Source organism: Orcinus orca, chromosome 3, assembly GCF_937001465.1.
Source record: "Orcinus orca chromosome 3, mOrcOrc1.1, whole genome shotgun sequence".
NCBI classification, from domain to species: domain Eukaryota; kingdom Metazoa; phylum Chordata; class Mammalia; order Artiodactyla; family Delphinidae; genus Orcinus; species Orcinus orca.
In genome coordinates, this window is record NC_064561.1 from 127,737,572 (window position 1) to 127,759,115 (window position 21,544).

General features: G+C 37.4%; 1 protein-coding gene across 3 annotated transcripts; it reads right to left on the reverse strand.

Moving 5' to 3' along the window:
* Positions 1 to 2,474: 2,474 nt before the first annotated feature.
* On the reverse strand, positions 2,475 to 21,335 carry UTP15 (UTP15 small subunit processome component). Of its 3 annotated transcripts, XM_049707701.1 has the most exons (14): positions 21,190 to 21,321; positions 19,632 to 19,754; positions 17,995 to 18,163; positions 16,264 to 16,356; positions 15,972 to 16,156; positions 14,670 to 14,848; positions 13,305 to 13,430; positions 11,561 to 11,696; positions 9,849 to 9,933; positions 8,861 to 9,010; positions 8,054 to 8,155; positions 6,414 to 6,547; positions 6,184 to 6,242; positions 2,475 to 5,406 (listed from the first exon to the last, which is right to left on the reverse strand). In XM_049707701.1, exons 3-14 carry the CDS (start codon positions 18,082 to 18,084, stop codon positions 5,186 to 5,188), a joined length of 1,560 nt encoding a protein of 519 aa, XP_049563658.1. In that variant the 5' UTR covers positions 18,085 to 18,163; positions 19,632 to 19,754; positions 21,190 to 21,321; the 3' UTR covers positions 2,475 to 5,185. The 3 variants fall into 3 exon arrangements, with proteins under 3 accessions (XP_049563658.1, XP_049563659.1, XP_049563660.1); XM_049707702.1 differs by lacking the exon at positions 19,632 to 19,754 and having other exon boundaries at positions 21,190 to 21,335; XM_049707703.1 differs by lacking the exon at positions 6,184 to 6,242 and having other exon boundaries at positions 5,227 to 5,406; positions 21,190 to 21,329.
* Positions 21,336 to 21,544: the final 209 nt, after the last annotated feature.

Here is a 21,544-nt window from a genome sequence, read left to right on the forward strand (position 1 = left end):
TGGGTAATAATGTCATGGTAGAAAATCATGTATATGAGCTCATAATATTCTCCTAGAAATTACAGAATAAGGAAGTTCATATATGCTACTATCAACAAATGTCACTGCAACTGGCTGTTTCATTTTCTCAATTCTTTATCACTTAGATAATTTCCCACTGAAAGATAAGAATGAGTTAGGCATGTAGACCTCAAAGTCTTTTATTCTAAGGGGACAACAGTAAAAAAAAATCTGACTACTGCTTCCCACTTGTTTCCTATGAGGAAACTGCTTTTGACTTGTTTTGGTTTTTTTTTTAATTGGTAACACTTTGTCAAGCCTCTATCTGTTAGTGCACCTGAAACTAATATAATGTCAATTATATCTCAGTTAAGAAAAAACCTTGAAAAAAACCTTATATGAGAGGAACTTCCCTGGTGGCACAGTAGTTAAGAATCCGCCTGCCAATATAGGGGACACGGGTTCGAGCCCTGGTCTGGGAAGATCCCACGTGCCTTGGAGCAACTAAGCCTGTATGCCACAACTACTGAGCCTGCGCTCTAGAGCCCATGAGCCACGCTACTGAGCCTGCGTGCCACAACTACTGAAGCCTGTGGACTCTAGAGCCCATGCTCCACAACAAGAGAAGCCACCACAATGAGAAGCCCACATACCGCAATGAAGAGTAAGCCCTGCTCGACACAACTAGAGAAAGTCTGCACGCAGCAATGAAGACCCAATGCAACCAAAAATAAATAAAAAAATTTTTAAAAATCTTATGAGTTCAGTGTTTTATAGTAATGTTTATAGAAAAATTGCCAACCCTCATTAGATTAACACAGTTCATATTTTCAACCTTTTGGTCAATACAGCCATCACAGTCACAGCTAATATAGTTAGTTTTAATAAAGGAAAGTTTGCATTAATATATGTTTAAAGACATAATTCTGCTTAAAATTTCTACTATAACACTAATGATCCAATGGGAACTCACATCTTGTTTTCATGAATAAGGGGTTACTGTCTTATTTGTACCTAATGCAAATCATACCATTTACTTTCAAAATGCTTGTAAGCAGTCTCTCTCAAATCAGTTACACCCCTTATTTAATAGTGTATGCAATTAATTTATTTTAAAAACATCCTTTATACTAGTATAATAGAAAACTTCAACCCAACCCTTAAATGATCCAAATGATGTTAATAATCAGAAAAGCTAAGAAAAAGTTCCCAAATAGTGCAGGGCAAGTAGATTTTCCATAGTCAGAAACATGTGAAAAACACAGTAAAGCAGGTAAGACACTTTCGTATTTGTATTTATCCTCACAACAATCCTGCAAGGGAAGTGATATTAGCCCCATTTAACAGATATGGAAGCTAAGGCCCAGGGCAGCTGGGACTTACCCAGGAACACATAGCTCATGTTCTTTCCATTATTCTACAATGTTGAAAAGTTTAATCTTTAATTCAAAATGGTTGTTGGTTAGATTTTATTTCCGTATTTCTGGCTAGCATCTAATAATAATTATCAATGACTTTTGAACCCACTGTGTCAACATTACAATAACCAAATACCTTGGTTGTTTTGTGAGAGAACTCACCTTATGACTCAGCAACACCAAACTGATTCAGAGAAAGGGCTGTGGAAAAAGTGGGTTTCTCATGGTTTTTGAAGTAATACTGCCACCTCGTGGACTAATGGTGAGCTACAGTCCACTTTAAGTCCATGGCATTAACCTCATGTGGGGCTTAGTGCTGCCGGTAATGCTACTTCCTTTTTCTAGTCCATCCATTCCCCCAACAATAGTGAACAACAGAAATATTCTAGGTTACTTTTACAGGTATCAACTCAATTCTCACAAGCACTTTTTGTGATTTTGTTTGTCTGATTAACAGATGAAGAAAATGAAATACAAAATGGTAAAATAACTTGACTAAAGGCACACAGCTAGTGAGTGGCTGAGCCAAGATTCAAACCCAGGCAGAGGGCTGCAGAGTATGAGCCCTTGACCTCCCTGGAAGTACTCATTTTCTGTTCTCTCCTCAAACTTTCTAACCTCTGAACTCCTCCTTCTCCAACCTGTTTCTGTTGGTGGTTTTTTCCCCATAAAGGAACTTAGTAAAGAACTTCCACAAACCCCCAGCACCACAGCTATACACCTAATTACATCTGTGCCATTATCTTCTGCCTTCCCTCTTGAACTATGCCCAAACTATTCATTTGCTGTCGAAGCGGACCATTCCATTTGGGCGCGCAGTCCCATGCCCCCTTCCAAGCACACCGCTCCAGCAATTGGTCCCCTCTCTCTACTCTAATCATCAGTTTCCCTCTCTCTCTAGAGGGATTATCCCCACCAGCATACAGTCTGTCATTTCATTCAAAACACTACTATATTTTAATAATCATTTTAAATGGGGCTTTTAATTAATGTTTGATAGTTGATTTAAGTTGAACAGACTAAATTTCTTTAAACAATCCCATTTACAACCCAAAGTCCTTTAAACAGTTTAATAGCATTTACACTTTTAAGATATTTTCTTGTAAATAGCACTTCAAATGCTTGACCCAACAAGCAAAACCTTCCCAAGTACTTAACTCTTATAAATATAATAAATTAAATGTACAGTGACTAAGTTCTCTGACATATTTCAGTATTTCTGCAGGCTTTCTAAGATCTTAAAATACATTTCAACTAAAATTTACAAGTCTAAAAATCTGTTAGGCATTTTAAGTTGGAAATGAAGGCCAGTGTTACATACTGTAATATGCCAGGTATGTTCCAATACTACTTCAAATAGCAAATACTACAGTTTGTCCCAATGACTATAAAAAACTATTCCTGAACTTAACACTGAAGTATTGATGGCTATGGGAATTGTTTCCTAATCTTTTTGAAAATTTGTAATCGTTACATATTTCATCTAAAAACGGCAGCACTCTGTGAAGTTTTGTCAAAGGGAATGAGTGGTTTGGGCCCCAGCAGGCAGGCCAGTTCAGGGTGCTGGCATGAGGGACTCAAGCTTGGGGGAATTCAAGGGTGAATTAACTACTGTAGTAAATTCAATGATAAATGAGAATACCAACTTTGGATGGTTGCGGTGAGAATTAAGTAAAATAATGTACGGGAAAACCCTTGTCACATGTGAGTTCATGGCAGTTTTTTGGTAGATTTTAACCTTTCATTCTTACTATTGATAGTATCCAATCTATCAGCATATTTATGAAGTTACATTTTTTTAAAAGCTTTAAATTTATTTTAAAAAATTAACCCTTCTTAACATGAAGACACAGTTTCTAACCTTGACTAATCTCATAATTACTCAGGGAAGCAAACTCCTGGTTTCTTATAAGCCACTGGGCTTCATGATTACTTAAATCAATTGATGAGGGGGAAACCAGACCCTCTGTTTGAGCATATGTCCTCATCAGAACACAGGAATATTTTTTTCTGCTTTAAAAAAATATATCTGAGGGCTTCCCTGGTGGCGCAGTGGTCGAGAGTCAGCCTGCCGATGCAGCGGACACGGGTTCGTGCCCCGGTCCGGCAGGATCCCACATGCCGCGGAGCGGCTGGGCCCGTGAGCCATGGCCGCTGAGCCTGCGCGTCCGGAGCCTGTGCTCCGCAACAGCAGAGGCCACAACAGTGAGAGGCCCGTGTACCGAAAAAAAAAAAAAAAATATATATATATATATATATATATATATTTATATATATATATGAATTCACAGAACTGAAATTTTAAGAGGAGACTGCAATTACAAAATCTTCCTTTAAGAATTCTTCTGGCCTGACATTTCCTTACAGATAATTAACTACTTAAGGAACTGGGGGAAGGTGGAAAAGGTAGCAAGTGTAAAATCAGTGTGCTAGGAATCAGTAACCAGTGACTATCCATCAGGAATTGAAACATCTCAGAAAGCCAAGAAGAAAATATGAATTTCTTTATAAAAAAATGTGAATTACATTGAACTTTTTTTTAAAAACACAAGTATTTTCCAAAACAAGCTACTCTGGCTTGGGGTTCTGAAACACAAAATGATGTTAAGAATAGAGGGGAAAAAAAAAAACCTAAACACAGATCAAATGGTTTTCAGAGGTAGGTAGCTTCAAAATAAGCTCCAAATATATCAATATGTATAAAAAACGCTGAAAGGCTATTAATCACGAGACATGGCAAATTTTATCATTCTGCTGACCTGAAGCAAGTTGAAAAGCTGGTAGAAAGGCTGCATATTTGGGGAAGAGGAAAAACATGGTCTGTAAGGCCTACCTGCAGACCTTGCTCTGAGAAGCACAGTCAAGATTACAGAAAGAAAAAGAACCATGGGCTGCTGAGCACAATTTTTAGTATTCAAATCTGCCTCATCACACTCTCTGAATACAGGTCAAACTAGGGTCAATCATTCAGAGTTGGCCACTAATTTGCCACACTTGGAACAGATACAGCCCAATTACCAGCTAGGTGGAACACGTGGCCTGGGATAAGGGATGGCATCAAGGAGAGGGAGGCAAACTCGGCTGGGGCTTGGGAATCCCAAGTGCCCCGATTAGAGTGAAGAAAGAATTTATTTGTTGTTGCCATTTGTTTTGTTGTTGTTGTTTTTCCAGGATAGAAGGGAAAAGTAAAGCCCTGTTCCTTTGGCAGTATTCCTAGTTGAAACCCTCTCCAGAGTTCTGAATGCCTACTCAAATGCTGAAACAGAACTCTGCTGTAGTAAAATTAATGTCGGGCTTCCCTGGTGGCGCAGTGGTTGAGAGTCTGCCTGCCAATGCAGGGGACACGGGTTCGTGCCCCAGTCTGGGAAGATCCCACATGCCGCGGAGAGGCTGGGCCCGTGAGCCATGGCCGCTGAGCCTGCGCGTCTGGAGCCTGTGCTCCGCAACGGGAGAGGCCACAACAGTGAGAGGCCCGCATACCGAAGAAAAAAAAAAAAAAAATTAATGTCAATTTGTCCAAGATGGACATACACTATGACCAAAACATCTTCCAGCTAAAGATGCCAGGAGATAATTCAAAATAGCACATGGAAAACCATGATTAAAAACAGGTTCTTATTTTCCAAGCACAGTTATTCCAGTCTCTTCCAAAAAATTGCTTCTGTAAATAGTTTTTTTTAATGTATCAAACAGAGTCTCCTCCCAGTAGTCAACCGCATCAAATCTATTCCAAGTTAGGAGTTCTTCTGTGTCCTGTTAAGCACACACTATGATTCAATCTTCTTGTTCTCTAGAAATCCATCAGATGTATTATGCTGCAACAAAGAAGTGCTTCCTTTCCTTGTCATGGTAGCAAAAAGCATATCCATCATCCCCAAGGTTTCTAGTAGTTCTCTTTGGTAATCAATCTCTTTTTCTACAAGTCCTTGAAGTAACAAAAACTTTTTATCAACTACAGGTGACTGACCAATCACAGGTAGATATATATCTAGAAAGAGAGAGAGGAAACACATTTACTAGAAACATCTTTCTAAACAATACATGAACAACAATATTTAGAAAAAGTACAAAAATATTAAATATAAGACATTGAAAAATCTGTACTTATTTTACAACTTATGTTTTACATAAAGTAAACAATCCATCTGAAAAACGTATTTCAAAAAGAAATAATTAAAGAAAGTACAGTGTTAAGGTTCTGACTTATTTTCATTTTCCCATTAAAAATTAGTCGTGGGGGCTTCCCTGGTGGCGCAGTGGTTGAGAGTCCACCTGCCGATGCAGGGGACACGGGTTCGTGCCCCGGTCCGGGAAGATCCCACATGCCATGGAGTGGCTGGACCCGTGAGCCATGGCCGCTGAGCCTGCGTGTCCGGAGCCTGTGCTCCGCAACGGCAGAGGCCACAACAGTGAGAGGGCTGCTTTTTATTATATTTTTCAGCACTAGAGATTTTTTTCTGTTCTTGAAAATACAGTTTGTTCTCTTTGAAAAAAAAAAAAATTAGTCATGGTCATTGGAGGTATTTAAGGAAAAAACTTTTTTAAATTATAATAACCCTGGTGCCAGCAACTGAAAGCCAATCCATTATAAACATTTTACTCCCACTTTAAAATGCACTGATTTACTACTATTGTTTGTTTTCTCCATGAAGTCTTCACTGGAGAACTGATAAAGACAAGGTATATCAATCTATTTGATTTCATTATTTGACATCTCTACTTCTGCAAGTATGCTACAATTTTTCAGGTTTTAACAGCTACTTACCAATAATTATTTCAGCAGCATTAATCAAAACAGGGGCAAATCTTGGCTGGGACAGATTCCTACAAAGCAAAAATTCTGTTTACTGAAACCTGGAAACTTAAAGAAAAAAAATCCTTAAAATAGATTTACTAAACTGTTCTGTCAGTTCTTTACAAAGCTCAAACTAAAAGTAAATTTGGAGATAAAATTTCAGATGCGAAATACATGCGCTTCATAGACATAAAACATACCTTATCAAAAAATTAAGAACACGACTGATTTCCTTTTCATCTCGACCTGCAAGGGCATTTGCAAGGACTCCTCTTCGGTTTAGCTCCTTTATGATGGAAACTGTAATCTCAGGCGTCTTTATTGCACAACTGGGCTAGAAAATTTTTCAGAGTCAACATGAGCAGACAAGACAGTACAAGAAAAAAAATCATAGTCTTGGAACTCACTAACAATTACCAAATTTAAACAGGTTTTTTTCTTCCCAGTTTTGAGTCATGGTAATGACAAGGCAAGAAACAAAATGATTCTTTTAAAAATAAGCTCCTTGTAGATACATCAATTGTAATAAATGCACCACTCTGGTGGGGATGTTGATAAGGGGGGAGGCTATGCATGTGTGGGGCAGGTAGTATATGGGAAATCTCTGTACCTTCCCCTCAACTGTGCTGTGAACCTAGAACTGCTCTAAAAAAAAGTCTTAATAAAAAATTCACACACAATCTGTAGTGAGGTGGATGGACCCAGAGTCTGTCATACAGAGTGAAGAAAGTCAGAAAGAGAAAAACAAATACCGTATGCTAACACCTATATATGGAATCTAAAAAAAGATAGTTCTGAAGAACCTAGGGGCAGGATAGGAATAAAGACGCAGACACAGAGAATGGACTTGAGGACACAGGTAGGGGGAAGGGTAAGCTGGGACAAAGTGAGAGAGTGGCATGGACATATATACACTACCAAATGTAAAACAGATAGCTAGTGGGAAGCAACCGCATAGCATAGGGAGATCAGCTCGGTGCTTTGTGACCACCTAGAGGGGTGGGATAGGGAGGGTGGGAGGGAGGGAGACACAAGAGGAAAGAGATACGGGGATATATGTATATGTATAGCTGATTCACTTTGTTATAAAGCAGAAACTAACACACCATTGTAAAGCAATTATACTCCAATAAAGATGTTAAAAAAATAAATTAATAAAATAAAATTGATCACCATCCAGCCCTTATTAAAACTCAGTTGACACAACTGGTATTTGAGAGAAGAAATCTATGGACCAAGTTAACCATCATTGCTCTAAATTGGTTTTTAGCTATATTCTATTATAAGTGAATTCTTACTTGAATTGTATTTGGTTACCTATTTGTTGAAATGACACTACAGAAGTTGCGGGTATTTATTATTATGTCTTTGGCTTTTACAGAGGGTTAATACATAATCCTATGCTTGAGAATATTTCTGCATCTTCTAATGACATAAAGACTATCACATGATTCCTATATTTTTCTTCGTGTTCCAACTAAAAACAACTCATGATAAATTTCTCTGTACTATAGTGTGAAAAAAAAGTTGTGTATTTTTTCTAAAATATAGATATATATGTTTCATTTATCTGATAATAGCAATTATGAAATTCAATCCATTATCCTTTTTACCTTGCTTCTAGGAAACTGGAATATACATTTATATTCAACTCTAGTATATATTCATAGCCTAAGTTTCTGCATCTTTCTATAGTATGGGTATTCATATTCAATATGATTTTAGCAACCTATTTATATGTGTGTGTCACAAATTACATCCACTTTTTTGAAGTAGAAAGAATATAAATAAAATTAAAAAAAAATACACACACACACACACACACACATTCCTCATTCACCTCAAGGACTCTGTCAAGTGCCTTAGAGATCCGGAAGTTTTTCAGATCCCTGTCATACAATTCTAGGTGTTTCTTTGATGGTCTGTTGATCAAAATGTCATCCTGCATTGAAAAGTAAATTTACAGAGAAAAATCAAATATCCTTTTAGAGCTTCATTCAAAATAAACTTCTTCGTAGTGGTATTTTTTCATAGTTCTGTGGTGTCCTTGAACTGTATCATAAAAAATGGACATATGCCCATATTGTCGATTAAATGAAAATGGAATAATCTGCCACATCACTGTGTTCTTAGTGTCCTATGACTTTAACTTACGATACATACATGATACCTCCGTTCTGGGCAAACATTACTCACTGCAATTCTCTTTACATAGCAAGCAGTGATTCAGCAGAAAGAGAAAACAAGAATCAGAGAAACTGCCATCTAGTCCCAGTAAAGAAATCCTGGATCAACACAACTTCCTTATATCTCCATCTTCTCCATCTTCAGATGCCAAATGGAGATATTATTGGCTCTACGCTTTTTCAGGGTTGTTTACAAGATCAAATCAGATAGCATGGGAAAGACACTGTTCTGAGCACCACAGCATTGTTATGATTCAGGGCATTAAGAAGTACAGTTCTTACTTCCCATTACTTATTAATTTAATGTCCCCAATCTAGCAATGTGGAGATAAATGAGGTAGAGAAAAGCAAAATGAAGCTAAATGCCATGTGAACTACACTTTCCAGTAATGCGCAGGGATGAGGCTGGATACTCTAAGAAATTTCACCTTTAAAACAAATTACACAAAATATATAAATACCTGTTGTTTCATATAATTTTTTCCTTTAATAAAAGTTCGATATGCAGGCCTTCTTCTCCTGGGAAGAGAATCCTTCTTTGCTTCAGATTTCCGATGTTTAACACTCAGTATTCCATTGGTCATTCCTACAACTATTGCCTCATCTTCATGCTAACAGCAATTAGAAAAATAAGTTAGTATATTCCTAACTCATAATTCATCTTACTTTTTCTTCAAAATACCATTTATAATGTGTTTGCCACTTATCCATACTTTCAACAGGAGTTCCATTCAGATATAGATACTCCAACAAAAAGTTAGAATAAAATCATTTTTTTCCTCCAAGATACTATTATATTGACAGCACTTTTAATTATACTTGGAAATTATCACTGGCAGTTTGTATAATAATACAGTTAATGACATCGTAAGAAACTTCCAAAATAATTTTTTTCCCACATCCTCTTCCTAGAAACAGAATGATGTGGTAGCATGACTTTCCACAATCTTGTCAAGAAAATATTTTATAATAACTTTTCCCCTCCCAATTTCTATATAATGTATTCAAATCTATTCCTCCTCAATGGCTCATGAAACTTGACAATGAACATTCCAGAAGGAGCAGTTAACAAAGAAAAGGAGACATCATTTCATTGTGTTGCCCCCTATTCTCCTTTTTTTTTTTGCTCAGAGAGCCAACTTGACTTTCTGGAGTATTTAACCCTTGGGGTAAATATACTGAAGAGAGATTTATCTGCTTTCCAGGTCCTGTCCTTAGTGTTAACAATGCCTACAACAGTGTAGTTAGTTTCAAGCTATGCAGTGAGTGGGACCTAAATCTGAATTCATGCCTAGTTACTGAGACAAGTTACATGTTCTAGCAATTATCTAATGGGGTGAGAAGAAAATAATACTTGTACAAATACAAAGATAAACCCTAATATTCCATTTTAGTTTCATTTAACAGGCAAGGTTAGTGAAAGCTTTAAAAAGAGCTAAAAGTACTTACTGCAAGTGCAAGACTCAAAATTGAAGCTGCATAATCAAAACTGTGGACTACTTTATAGGAACTTGTGCTATATACTTTCACCTTCCTAATGAAAAAGAAAGCTTTGTCACAAATCATCTTGGAAATGAGCATAAAAGGTAAAATTTCTATTTTTGAAACTCAATATATGAATATTAAAACTTATACAACAATGAAGAAAAACAATTAATAATATTAGTTACAAACTAATTCATCACTGGATCTCTTTTAAAAATGAACTGTTTATTGTTATGCTTGCATAAAGACTTCAACCAGCCACCAGAAGGATAGACCACTGTCTCCTGAAAATGAAACTTGAAAGTAAAGAAAAAGCAACATGAATGTTCACTGGAAAGAGCAGGGTTTCTCAGCTTCATTCAGCATTATCGACATTTCGGGCAGGATAATTCTTTGAAATGGTGGCTGTTCTGTGCACCGCAAAATGTTTAGCAGCATCCTTGGCCTCTACTCACTGCATACCAACAGCACTACACCCCCAAGTTGTGACAACAACCAAAAATGTCCGCAGATAGTGCCAAATAGCCCGCTGGAGGACAAAAATCACTCTGGGTTGAGAACTACTATGAATAGAGCCAACTTACACCTAGCTTTTGAGGGACACATCTAAAAATCAAGTCCCAAATTGCCTAGTAACACCATTGCAGAGAATCTGCTATATATTTACATAGTAAGTTCCTCTGTATTAGAAATATTTTCTAGCTTTTAAAATATGTATACTTTTTAATAAACATGCTGAAAAACCAAGGCTTTCCATATCAGTGAAAAAGGGAAATATGGAAATAAAATGACCAACAATAGATAAATACAAGGAAATTCTAGAACTGGGCCATCATTCTAGCCACATGTGGCTAATGAGCACTTAAAATGTGGTCAGTGAAAAAGAAGGGAATTTTTTATTTTACTTAATTTTACTCAACTTAAATTTTAAAACTGAGGCAGTATAAAATATTTTTCTGTTACACACAAGTATATTTTACTTTAACTGTAAAGTATTACTACTGTATTAAGGGCATGTATTCGATGCTGAACTTGCTTCTAGTCTATCATTAATAATTTTTACATTGAATTCATACTGAAATAATATTTTAGAGTAAATAACTTATTAAATTAATTTTACCTAGTACCTTTTAGCTTTTAAACATGACTGGTGAAACACTTAAAATTACATATGTAGCTCACATTATATTTCTATTGTACAGCACTGTTCTAGAACATTAATGAAACACTAATACCTACTGAAAATAGTAATATTTAGAAATATGTATTTCTATACATTAATGTATAGAAATTTTTACATGAAGTTTTAAATTTTAAAGAATACAAGCTAGAATATATATACACATACTCATTATAAATATTTCAAAATATACAAACATACAATGATTTTAAAAGAAAACTACAGAATAATAGAAATTATTTTAAAAGATTAACGTTCACATGGTTCAATAAAATTCCTCAAGTATATAAATCAATAAATTACCTCAAGGGAGAAAATAAGTTTGCTATATGTAAATGAAATGTCAAAACTATTTTCAGCTCAATAGATTTTTTTTCATGGAAATCATTTGGTAGAATATTTATTCTATCACAAATACTGCAGAAATAACTCATTTCCTCAAGCAGTAAACATGTGTACATTAAGAATGATCCAAAAAGAAAATTAAAATGCTAACCTATCCAGTGAGCCAGAAAGTAACCTCTGTCCAGAGCTGCTCAGACATAAGCACGTCACAGTTTTATGATGATTTTTCAAAGACACTAGCAACTGTCCTCCTTTTAGCATGTCCCAGACTTTAACATAACGACCTCCTATAAAAAGAAATAATCATTAGTTTGATTATGAAAGGATCTGAAAAGCACTCTTCACTGGACACTCCACAGCATGGAGTGGAGGGATTCCAGAGCCAGACTGCCTGGTTTCAGTGCTGGGTCTACTATTTACTGGGTACGTGGCTGATAATAATTACAGTTCCTACCTCACAAAAACCTGTTATGATGATTAAATAATTTCATATTTGTAAAGTACACAGAACTGCCTGGCAAAATAAGAAGTATAATCAAGAAAGATTTTATTTTAACAAGATTAAAATAAAATAATTCTACAAAAGGAATTCTGTATAACCATGGAAAAGAATAACATAGATTTCATTTCCTAAAAATTCTGTGAATCCCAACAAAACTGAAAAACTCTATAACTTTTACTCTAAGAATTGGAAGCATCTTTAAAGGCAATTTAATCCAGGGGTTTAAAAAGAATTTTTTTATTATGGCGTCTTTTCTTTCAATGAAATATTAAGCAAAAGTCTAGTAGGTAAAATGGAAAAAGAGGCTGGGGGGCTGGGGGTGGGAGGGGATGAAGTTCTTACTTATCCTGACTATGTAGAAGCGCCTGGAACCCAATTTGCAGTCCCTATCTCCCTACATGTAGCAGCTCATGAGAGAGATCACAGTTTGAAACCACTGATCTGGCCCAACCTCTCATTTTCAAGGTCTATATTGGTTAAAGGATTGCCCAAGGCCACACAATTAGCTACTGACACGACGGAGATTAGCATATAGGCATCCACTCTCCCTGTTCAACTTGTATGTACTTCCATTTCTCAAAATAACAGCAAGAAAAATAGGTAACTCTGACAATATTATCAACTTACTTTGAAATCAAATAGGTACTGGGGAAAAGAGTATAAAACAGGATAACTTCTATTTGGATTTTAGAATTAAGCAAAAAAACAAAACAAAGCTACACACTACCTACGTATTCTTCTAATGTCAACACATTAATTTTGACTTAACAAATGGAAAAAGACAATTTACTTCTTCCATTATAATTTTTTAAATGCACCTCAGTTCCAACTTGATAAAAAATGTATCAAGGCCCCTTTGACTCCACGTTATCTTCTCCTCCAGCACTATCAGCTATTTGCTGGGTAAGGCCACTTCAATCAAGAGTCACATAAAAAGAGATAAGCCTGATTCTAGATCTGAAAGAACCTGTGTTTTCAAAAGCTGCCGCAGATCTCTTACGTAAGAACAACAGCAGGAGTACGACCTGGATTTTTAGATTAAGTACACAATGAAGGCTCTCAAGTTCTGAGATTTCAGATCTGCCACTTACCACTTTGTCTTGGACAAATTACTTAAAACTTTTATTTATTTTCTTTTGCAAAATAGAGGGAAAACTATCTTGTAGGCTCACCTAGGGGACTGGAGGTAATACGTTTATAATAGCATAGTGCCTGGCTCATATTAGCTACTCAATAAATGAAAATTGCTTGCCTGTGCCACTTATCAACTGTCTGAGCAAAAACTGAGACATGCATTTCAAGTGCACACTGATAAATTATAAAGAATAACTAATAAAGAAATATCTGACTCAAGACAAACAATATTGGTGAAAGCAATTTTTAAAAGAAATACCTGCTGATACCAGAAGACCTCCAGAGGGAAAAAGCAGGACACTCTCCACTGGCTGCCCATGATCAACAGAGATAACACTCTGGTTTGTTCGTGCATCAAACATCTTCACAGTGTGATCATATGACCCTAAAATGTCAATTTTTGTACTATGTGAGTTTCACTACTCAAAATAACAAAAATTATACGTGTGTGTGTGCATAATCAAACATAAACTTTAAAGGAAGAAGAAGCATAGATGAAATTTTAAAAAGATATGTATACTCATGAAGACACAGTACTTCCAAACCCTCTGGTACCACTGACTGTTTCTGAAGCACTAACCTACACAGAATCTTAAATGATTCCTATCTTCAGACTACTGTCACTACTGAGTCACCTGGGAATCTTTGCACAGGCACCCATTAAGACTGAACTGCACTATCTCTGTTTCTTGGCTACTGGAGAACCTGTGAAAACCAGAGTACAGATGTTTCCAAACACATCTGGAGGATGATAAGAACAATCCCCAGGGACTTCCCTGGTGGCGCAATGGTTAAGAATCCCCCTGCCAATGCAGGGGACACGGGTTCAACCCCTGGTCCGGGAAGATCCCACATGCCGTGGAGCAACTAAGCCCATGCACCACAACTACTGAGCCTGCACTCTAGAGCCCGCAAGCCACTACTGAGCCTGTGTGCCACAACTACTGAAGCCCACATGCCTAGTGCCTGTGCTCTGCAACAACAGAGGCCACGGCAGTGAGAAACCCGCACACCGCAACGAAGGGTAGCCCCCACTCGCCGCAACTAGAGAAAGCTGGCCCACAGCAACGAAGACACAACGCAGCCATAAAACAAAACAAAAAAAACCCTTGCCTTAAGTCTGAGCAATAAACTTAAAATAAAAAAGCTTACTTCATAAAAAAAAAAATCCCCAGAAGAAAAAGAAAATAAAACAATTGGATAAACAGAGACATATTTTTTTATAAAACTTTTTAAAACTCCTCTATCCCAGGGTAAGCTGGGACGAAATAAGAGTAGCATGGACATATATACACTGCCAAATGTAAAACAGATAGCTAGTGGGAAGCAGCTGCATAGCATAGGGAGATCAGCTCCGTGTTTTGTGTCCACCTAGAGGGGTGGGATAGAGAGGGTGGCAGGGAGACGCAAGAGGGAGGAGAAATGGGAATATACGAATATGTATAGCTGATTCACTTTGTTATACAGCAGAAGCTAACACACCATTATAAAGCAATTATACTCCCATAAAGATGTTTAAAAAACAAAAAACAAAACTCCTCTACCTCAAAAGAGTCCCAAAGCAATATTTAAGTATATCAATAAAATTACCAACTTCAGGAGGGAAGAAAAAGATTTCACCAACCTGTTACAAAGAGATCTGGGTTCAGTTTGCTAGCACATCCACACCTCACATAATCAGAATGTTCTTTGAATGTCAGAATTTCTTTGGAGTTTGGAATATCCCATAATCTAACTGTATAATCATCAGCCCCAGAGACCACATGATATTTGTCAGCTGTAAAATCTACTGTATGAACTGCTCTGAAAGATCAAGGATCAGTATATTAAAAAGCAAGGAAAAATTATTTCTGGCACCTTCTGACATCAAACACCCTTCTTCCCAAAATAACGAAAAAAAAGCAGCTCAGTTTCAGTAACTGTAGGGAGAAATCATGAGAGAATAAGAAAATCTTTAAAACAGGTATTTGTCCCCAAGCCAATTTAAAATTTATATACCCCTAGTACTATGAAGTTAATAAGAATATTAAACAGTAGCCTTAAAATTATATTTTCTAATAAGTTAACATTTCTACTTAGCACGTCAACAGAAAGTAAATGTTCTAAATGTTGGCACAAAGGTATTTTAATCTGAAAAATTTCAAAATGGGTAGTTCTTAAAAAATTCTAAGGACACTTGTCACTAAGTAGGATCATATTAAGTGAACTTGTTATATTTAAAATGTTTCACTGATGGACTAAGACTATCCTGATAATATAAAAAACACTTTTGAGATTTAAAATCAACAGCAAATTTCAGTGACGACATTGGTAATCCTGAAAGATATAAAACTGTCCCTAGCCATTTAATTTATAAAGGGGCAAAACACCAAATCCAAGTAGAAAAAAATCCAACTTGATTTCAAAATAACAACCTCTAAGTCCAAGCCTTTAGAGTTCTCATTAATAGTTGTGAGGTTGCCTTTAGATCAGCAGTTTATAACCTCAACGGCATCACAGAACTCACTGAGAAGTTAACGAAAGCTACAGGACATCTCCATAGATAACCACACATTTCCTAAAATGTCACATACAATTCTAGGAAATTCATGAGCCCCATCAAACTGGACCAAAGGACTGAACCAAGTTAAGCACTGTCTTAGAACAACCAGAAAATAAAGTCCGTGACGGTACATAATCTTCACAGAACTCTGTTTTTTTCAAAGCCTGTAAAACCAGTAGAGCTTACAATAATACAAAACAAAACAAAAACACATAAAAACCAACTATCTGTAACTGTATGGTGACAGATGTTAACTCAATTTATTGTGATCGTTTCACAATATATACATATAGTGAATCATTATGCTGTACCCCTGAAACTAATATAACGTATGTTAATTATAGCTCAATAAAAAAAAATTAAAACAAAACAACTGTCTCTTACTTAGTATGGCCTTCAAACTGCCTGAGGGGAGCCCTGCCACTTATATCAAAAAGCTGAATGCCACCATCTTCACTGCCAGCCACAAGCAGTCTACCATCCTGCCGAAAAGTAGCACAGTATGCTGTGTCTTTAAATCGTGAAAAGGTTTTTATAGGTTCTTGGGAGTATCGGCCATAAATGTGAATCTACAAGAAGATAAAAAAAAAAAAACACAAACACAGTATTTTACTAGATGGCTCAAGACCAGTAGTAAATATAAACTACATAAAAGAAAAACAAAAATTATATTTACCCTTGAAGAAGCTGTGACAGCATAATTATACGGAGGCTGTGGAGAAAAGTCTACTTTTGACACTGCACCAAACTCCTTGATCTGAACAGGGGTCTTAATGAAAAATAATAGTGTATTAACAAAGTTACAACTGGTAAGACATATTTAAGCATATAATTTCTTATTGACAATTTCTTTTTGTTCTTAGCAACTAGGTTGTATTTAATAGAGAAGTATGAAGAAAGCAAAAAAGATCCAAATCCCATCATCCAGACAATCTCTGTGGCCATTAAAGTGAATAAATATATGGGTGAAAAGCCACACCCCACTTTTTCTCTTTAGCTGTGAAGTTTTCTGTGATTATCACCAGGAAAAAGTTATGCCTAAACCAGCACATATTTAACCATGTATTTTTTAACTGGCACAAAGATCATACCACACAGGCTGTTCTGCACCTTGCCTTTTTTTCACTTATTAACACCTTAGCTAATAACTTTGCATAAGAGCAACAGCTTTATCATCCATTATAAGATTCATCATAATTTAATTTACCAGTTCACTACTAACAAACAGGTTTTTCTGAGATTTCTTTTTTTTAAAATAAATTTATTTATTTATTTTTGGCTGCGTTGGGTCTTTGTTGCTGCGTGCGGGCCTTCTCTAGTTGCGGCGAGCGGGGGCTACTCTTCGTTGCAGTGCGTGGGCTTCTCATTGCGGTGGCCTCTCTTGTTGCGGAGCATGGGCTCTAGGTGTGCGGGCTTCAGTAGTTGTGGCTCACGGGCTCTAGAGCATAGCCTCAGTAGTTGTAGCGCACGGGCTTAGCTGCTCCGCGGCATGTGGGATCTTCCCGGACCAGGGCTCGAACCCGTGTCCCCTGCATTGGCAGGCGGATTTTTAACCACTGCGCCACCAGGAAGTCCCTGAGATTTCTAATATTACAAATAACACTTCAATGAACATCTTTCTACATAAAGATAACATACTTTACACACAAATTCTGGAGAGCATATTCATTGAGTAAGTTCCAAGCTGTGGAACTTACAAGACCAAAAGGTATTTTTATCATAATAGATAATGCCAGAATTGCCCTCCAGAAAGTCTGCACCAATGTCCCTCCCTCAAGTAGCAACGATGATCAAAATTTCTCATTTGTGCCGATATAAGATGAAAAAGTATCCAAATTATTATCCAATAATTTTATTATCCAATAAATTATCTAAAATCCAATTATTGTTTTAATTTGCACTTCTTCAATTATGAGTGAAGCTGAAGCTCTTTTAATATATTTATTGGCCACTTAAACTTCTTTTTCTATAACCTTCCCAATCCCAATCTTTTCCCATTTTTGTTTAGTTGTTCAGCTTTTTTAAAAAAATCATTTGTTAGCCTTTACATATAGTCTAGAAGAATTAATTTTGCATCACTTCCTCCTTAGATTAAGAAAAATGAAAAAAAACCCTTCCTTCATGAGATTCAAATTCTAAAATTTATTTAATTCATTTGGCATTGATTAATCATCCATTCTGTGCTAGATAACTTCTATGATTAAACTGATTAAGGAATATGGATTTTTATTTTTATATAACTCTAAGAAAAAAATATCAGATATCAAATTTTCCACCCAAACTATAAGCTGCTGATAGATTATTTTTAGTTATTAGTTCTCTATTAGCATATCCAAAGTATAAAATATGCTGAAGAAATTGACATAAATGTAAAACACCTCCCTCCCTTAATTTTGTCTATACTTACCTTATAGTTGTTCCAGTACAGTGTATCTTGGGTGATTTTTTCACCAAGTACAGGATATGCCTGGATCGCTACAGGCTTATAACCAGCCATACTTTCATAGAATTGCACTGTTATCCAAGGGTAAATAGTTTGAAATTGGTGTTAGAAATAAAGCGACTCTGCCTCACGTCTGAAAAAGAAAACATTTTATAAACACATTATTATTCATAAACCTGTATATAGTTATGATTTTCACTCTGCATCTTTTCAGAAAGCTGTATGGTAGCTTATAGATTAGTGATCAGTAACCACTTAATTTCAATACAGAAGGGACAATCTAAAGGAAGCAGGAAGAATACAGATAGGGCTACCATAGTGTACTATCTACTCAGCTATAGGCAGAGGCTATACACAAATGTTCCCACACCTAACTGACCAATTTACAACACCTGGGAATAAATCTGGTTCGGCCACCCAGTAGCCAAAGCATTTAGAAACACACTGGCTTAGAATGTTCACTTACTGACAACAGAAAATGTTAAGGTGAAACTGCGAATACAAATGTTCCCTGAAATTAACCTAAAATGACATTTAATCTATAAGAACATAATCTAGGGACCTGACTTCCTGAAAGCCTAAAATTGCCAAGAAGAAAAGAAAACAAAGCTAATATTCTAATGCAGAAGATTAAAATTAAATTTAAAAGCTTAAAATAAAAATCTAATATTCTGATGTAGAAGCTTAAAATTAAGTTAATTTTAAAATGTTTAAACAGTAAGAAAGAAAACAAGAACAAAGCAATTCTGAAATTAAATTCTAAATTAAAGTGACACAATAAAAATTAATTAAAACTTTAACTGACATGTAATTAGGCCGAAATGTCTTTCCAGAACCATTCAGTTGCAATAGAGATTCAATTATATCAGAGGAATGATTCAGTGGTGCAACTCATCTTTCCCAAAAGCCTGAAAACACCATATCAGTAACACCAAAATAAACAGGTGTGACATATTTTAAAGGCTTTGATGAAACACGGCAATCAATGATTTTAAAAGTTTTCTGTTCACTGAAGTACCCATAATGTGTAGGACACACTGTTTTAGGCACTGGGGTGCAATGGTGAGTGAAACAGACATGGTCAGTGCCTTCATGTACTCCAATATTCCTCATTTCAGCTGGTAACTGGCATCTGGAATCAGCCTTGACTTGTCCTTCCTTCTCACTTCTAACATCCAAATAGTTAACAAGAGCTCATTTTACCTCCCAAATCTTTCTAAACTCCATCATGTCCACTCCACCTAGTTCCACTGCTCTAATTCACATCTTCTCTTCTAAAGGTCTCCCTGACTCCCTTACCTACCTTCCAAATAGCCATCAGAGTTACCTAACTACCATGCAAATCTGGCTTTTGCTACAAAGCCCAACACTGCCCAGAAAGAAGGTGCAAGCTCCTTTACATGGCATGTAAGGCCCTCTGTGATCTTGCCCTTGCTTACCTTTCCAGCTTCCCTCATTATTCCCTTAACACACCATGCTCTTTCTTGTCTCAATGTTGTTCTTCATTTGTCCTCTCTGGCAGGAATGACCTCTTTCTACCTACCTCCTATTTATCATTTAAAGTTCAACTCAAGGATCACATCCTCCAAGAAACCTCTCACCTTCTAAGCTGGGTCAGGGGCTTGTCTTCTATAATCCTACATGACTCTGTATTTCTGTCAATGCACATAATCACACTGCATTTGTAATGACCTCTTTTTCCCATTGAATTGAACATTTCATATCTGAAAGATTAAAAACAAGTGCTCAAAGAATGTTTGTGGAAGGAAAGGAAGCACTGTGCTGGGTTATATGGGAAACAAAATTAAAGTCACAGGTGGTATCTATTGTATGAACACTGCTATAGAGCACAAGTCCACGAAGTTTTTCTGTAAAAGGACAAATAATAAATATTTTAGGCTTCACAGGCCAACAGGCAAAATGGAGGATATTATGTAGTTATTTATATAGCATGAAAGAAAAACGTCCCAATTTTTTACTAAGGAAACCGCCCCAAATAATTATAAGTTCAATATTTTGTTTATGAATGAAAGGAATGGGACTTTTTGGAGGAGGAGGAAAACATTTCACTTACTCTGGTTCAAAGTTAGTGTTTCCTATCATCAAATAGATTGCGAATATTCATCTATAAAAATCATTCTTGGCTCACTGAATACCCCAAAACAGACACTGGGCCAGATCTAGCCTGTGGGCCTTCGCCCCTTACTACCGCAGAGCTGACCCTTGAACAACACGGGTTTGAACCGCGTGGGTCCGCTTAGAGGCAGATTTTTTCCAATAAATACTACAGTACTACAGAATTCCCGTTTTTTTGAATGCACAAGCAGAATCCAACATGTGGAGGAACCTGGATAAAGAGGAACCGCGCATATGGAGGGCCCACTGTAAGTTATCCTTCAGGGGAAGGTTGGGGCCCATAAACCTACCCCTCCCCCGCAGTGTTCAAGGGTCAGCTGTATAGGCAAAGGAGTACATAACTCTGCCTTGAAAGAAATCGTTTAAAGCTTTAGAAGGAAAGAGCGAGGCACAGGAACAGTGGTTTGCCAGATTAAAGTGAGGAACAGCATTAGAGGCAGGGGAGGGTAAGCAAGACAGACAGAGCAAAGGCACGGATGCAAGTGATGTGAAAATGAATAGGAAGAAAATGATCAGGGAGAGGTTAGAGGCTGAGAAACTGGGACTAAATGAAAAACAGGTACTACTACATCACAATGCAGAATACCAAATGTATGCTATAAGTAACGTACAGAACACGGAGCGCTCAGAAGCGATTTTTAACTGTAACTGGGCGGCTGCCAGAAAGATTCAAAGTGTGCAATTCAGCTGGGCCTTTAAGTTTAACATTAAAATGAATTAACCATTTAACGTGGGTGGGCACTGCAAACTGCGGGAACCTCACAAGCAAAGACAGAGATGGAAATCAGCCTAAAGTAGTGTGGCTTACTCCGGGGACTAATGACGGTGGACAGTAGGTGTGGACGTGACGTGACTGTAGAGGAGGAAAATCTAGGTCGAAGCTAAATTGCGGGGATCCTGAGAGGCTGGTTAAGGAGTTTAGCTATTCCGCGGAGACTGGGAAACCCCAGAGGAGCATGCTAGATACTAAGGAAGGCCCGATGTGAGTCTGGGCCACCCGCATTGGGAGCCCCCTTCACCTACCTCCGATGGGCCCGGAGGGTCCGCCGAGACTCCCCGGCCTCAAGGAGAAGTTCTTGGACTCCGCCAGCCCCCTCCCCGGACTGTGCGGTAGAACATGCGGAAGGTCACGCGGATCCTGGAAGGAGCTGCCGAAACACGCCACGAACAGAACGGCGAGACGTGTCGCACGAAGGTGACGTGATGGCGCACGTGATGACGTACGTGATGGCGTCCCGAGACGCACGCAGCCCTGGTGCGCAGGGGCCAGCCCGGTGGGCGGGACGATGGGGAAGAGGAGGCGTGGCCGGAGGGAGAGACCGAGGCCTGGCGCTAGTGAACCAGAGCTGTAGCCGAAGGGACACTGTCTCTGTAGTAC

Coding starts and splice junctions, on each gene's coding strand:
- UTP15 (XM_049707702.1), bottom strand. CDS start 18,084: ATGGCTGGTTATAAGCCTGTAGCGATCCAGGCATATCCTGTACTTGGT. Junction 9,934..11,560: donor CTTTCTGGCTCACTGGATAG/GTTAGCATTTTA, acceptor CTTTTTCATTAG/GAAGGTGAAAGTATATAGCA. Junction 6,548..8,053: donor CACTTGACAGAGTCCTTGAG/GTGAATGAGGAA, acceptor AAAATTTTCTAG/CCCAGTTGTGCAATAAAGAC.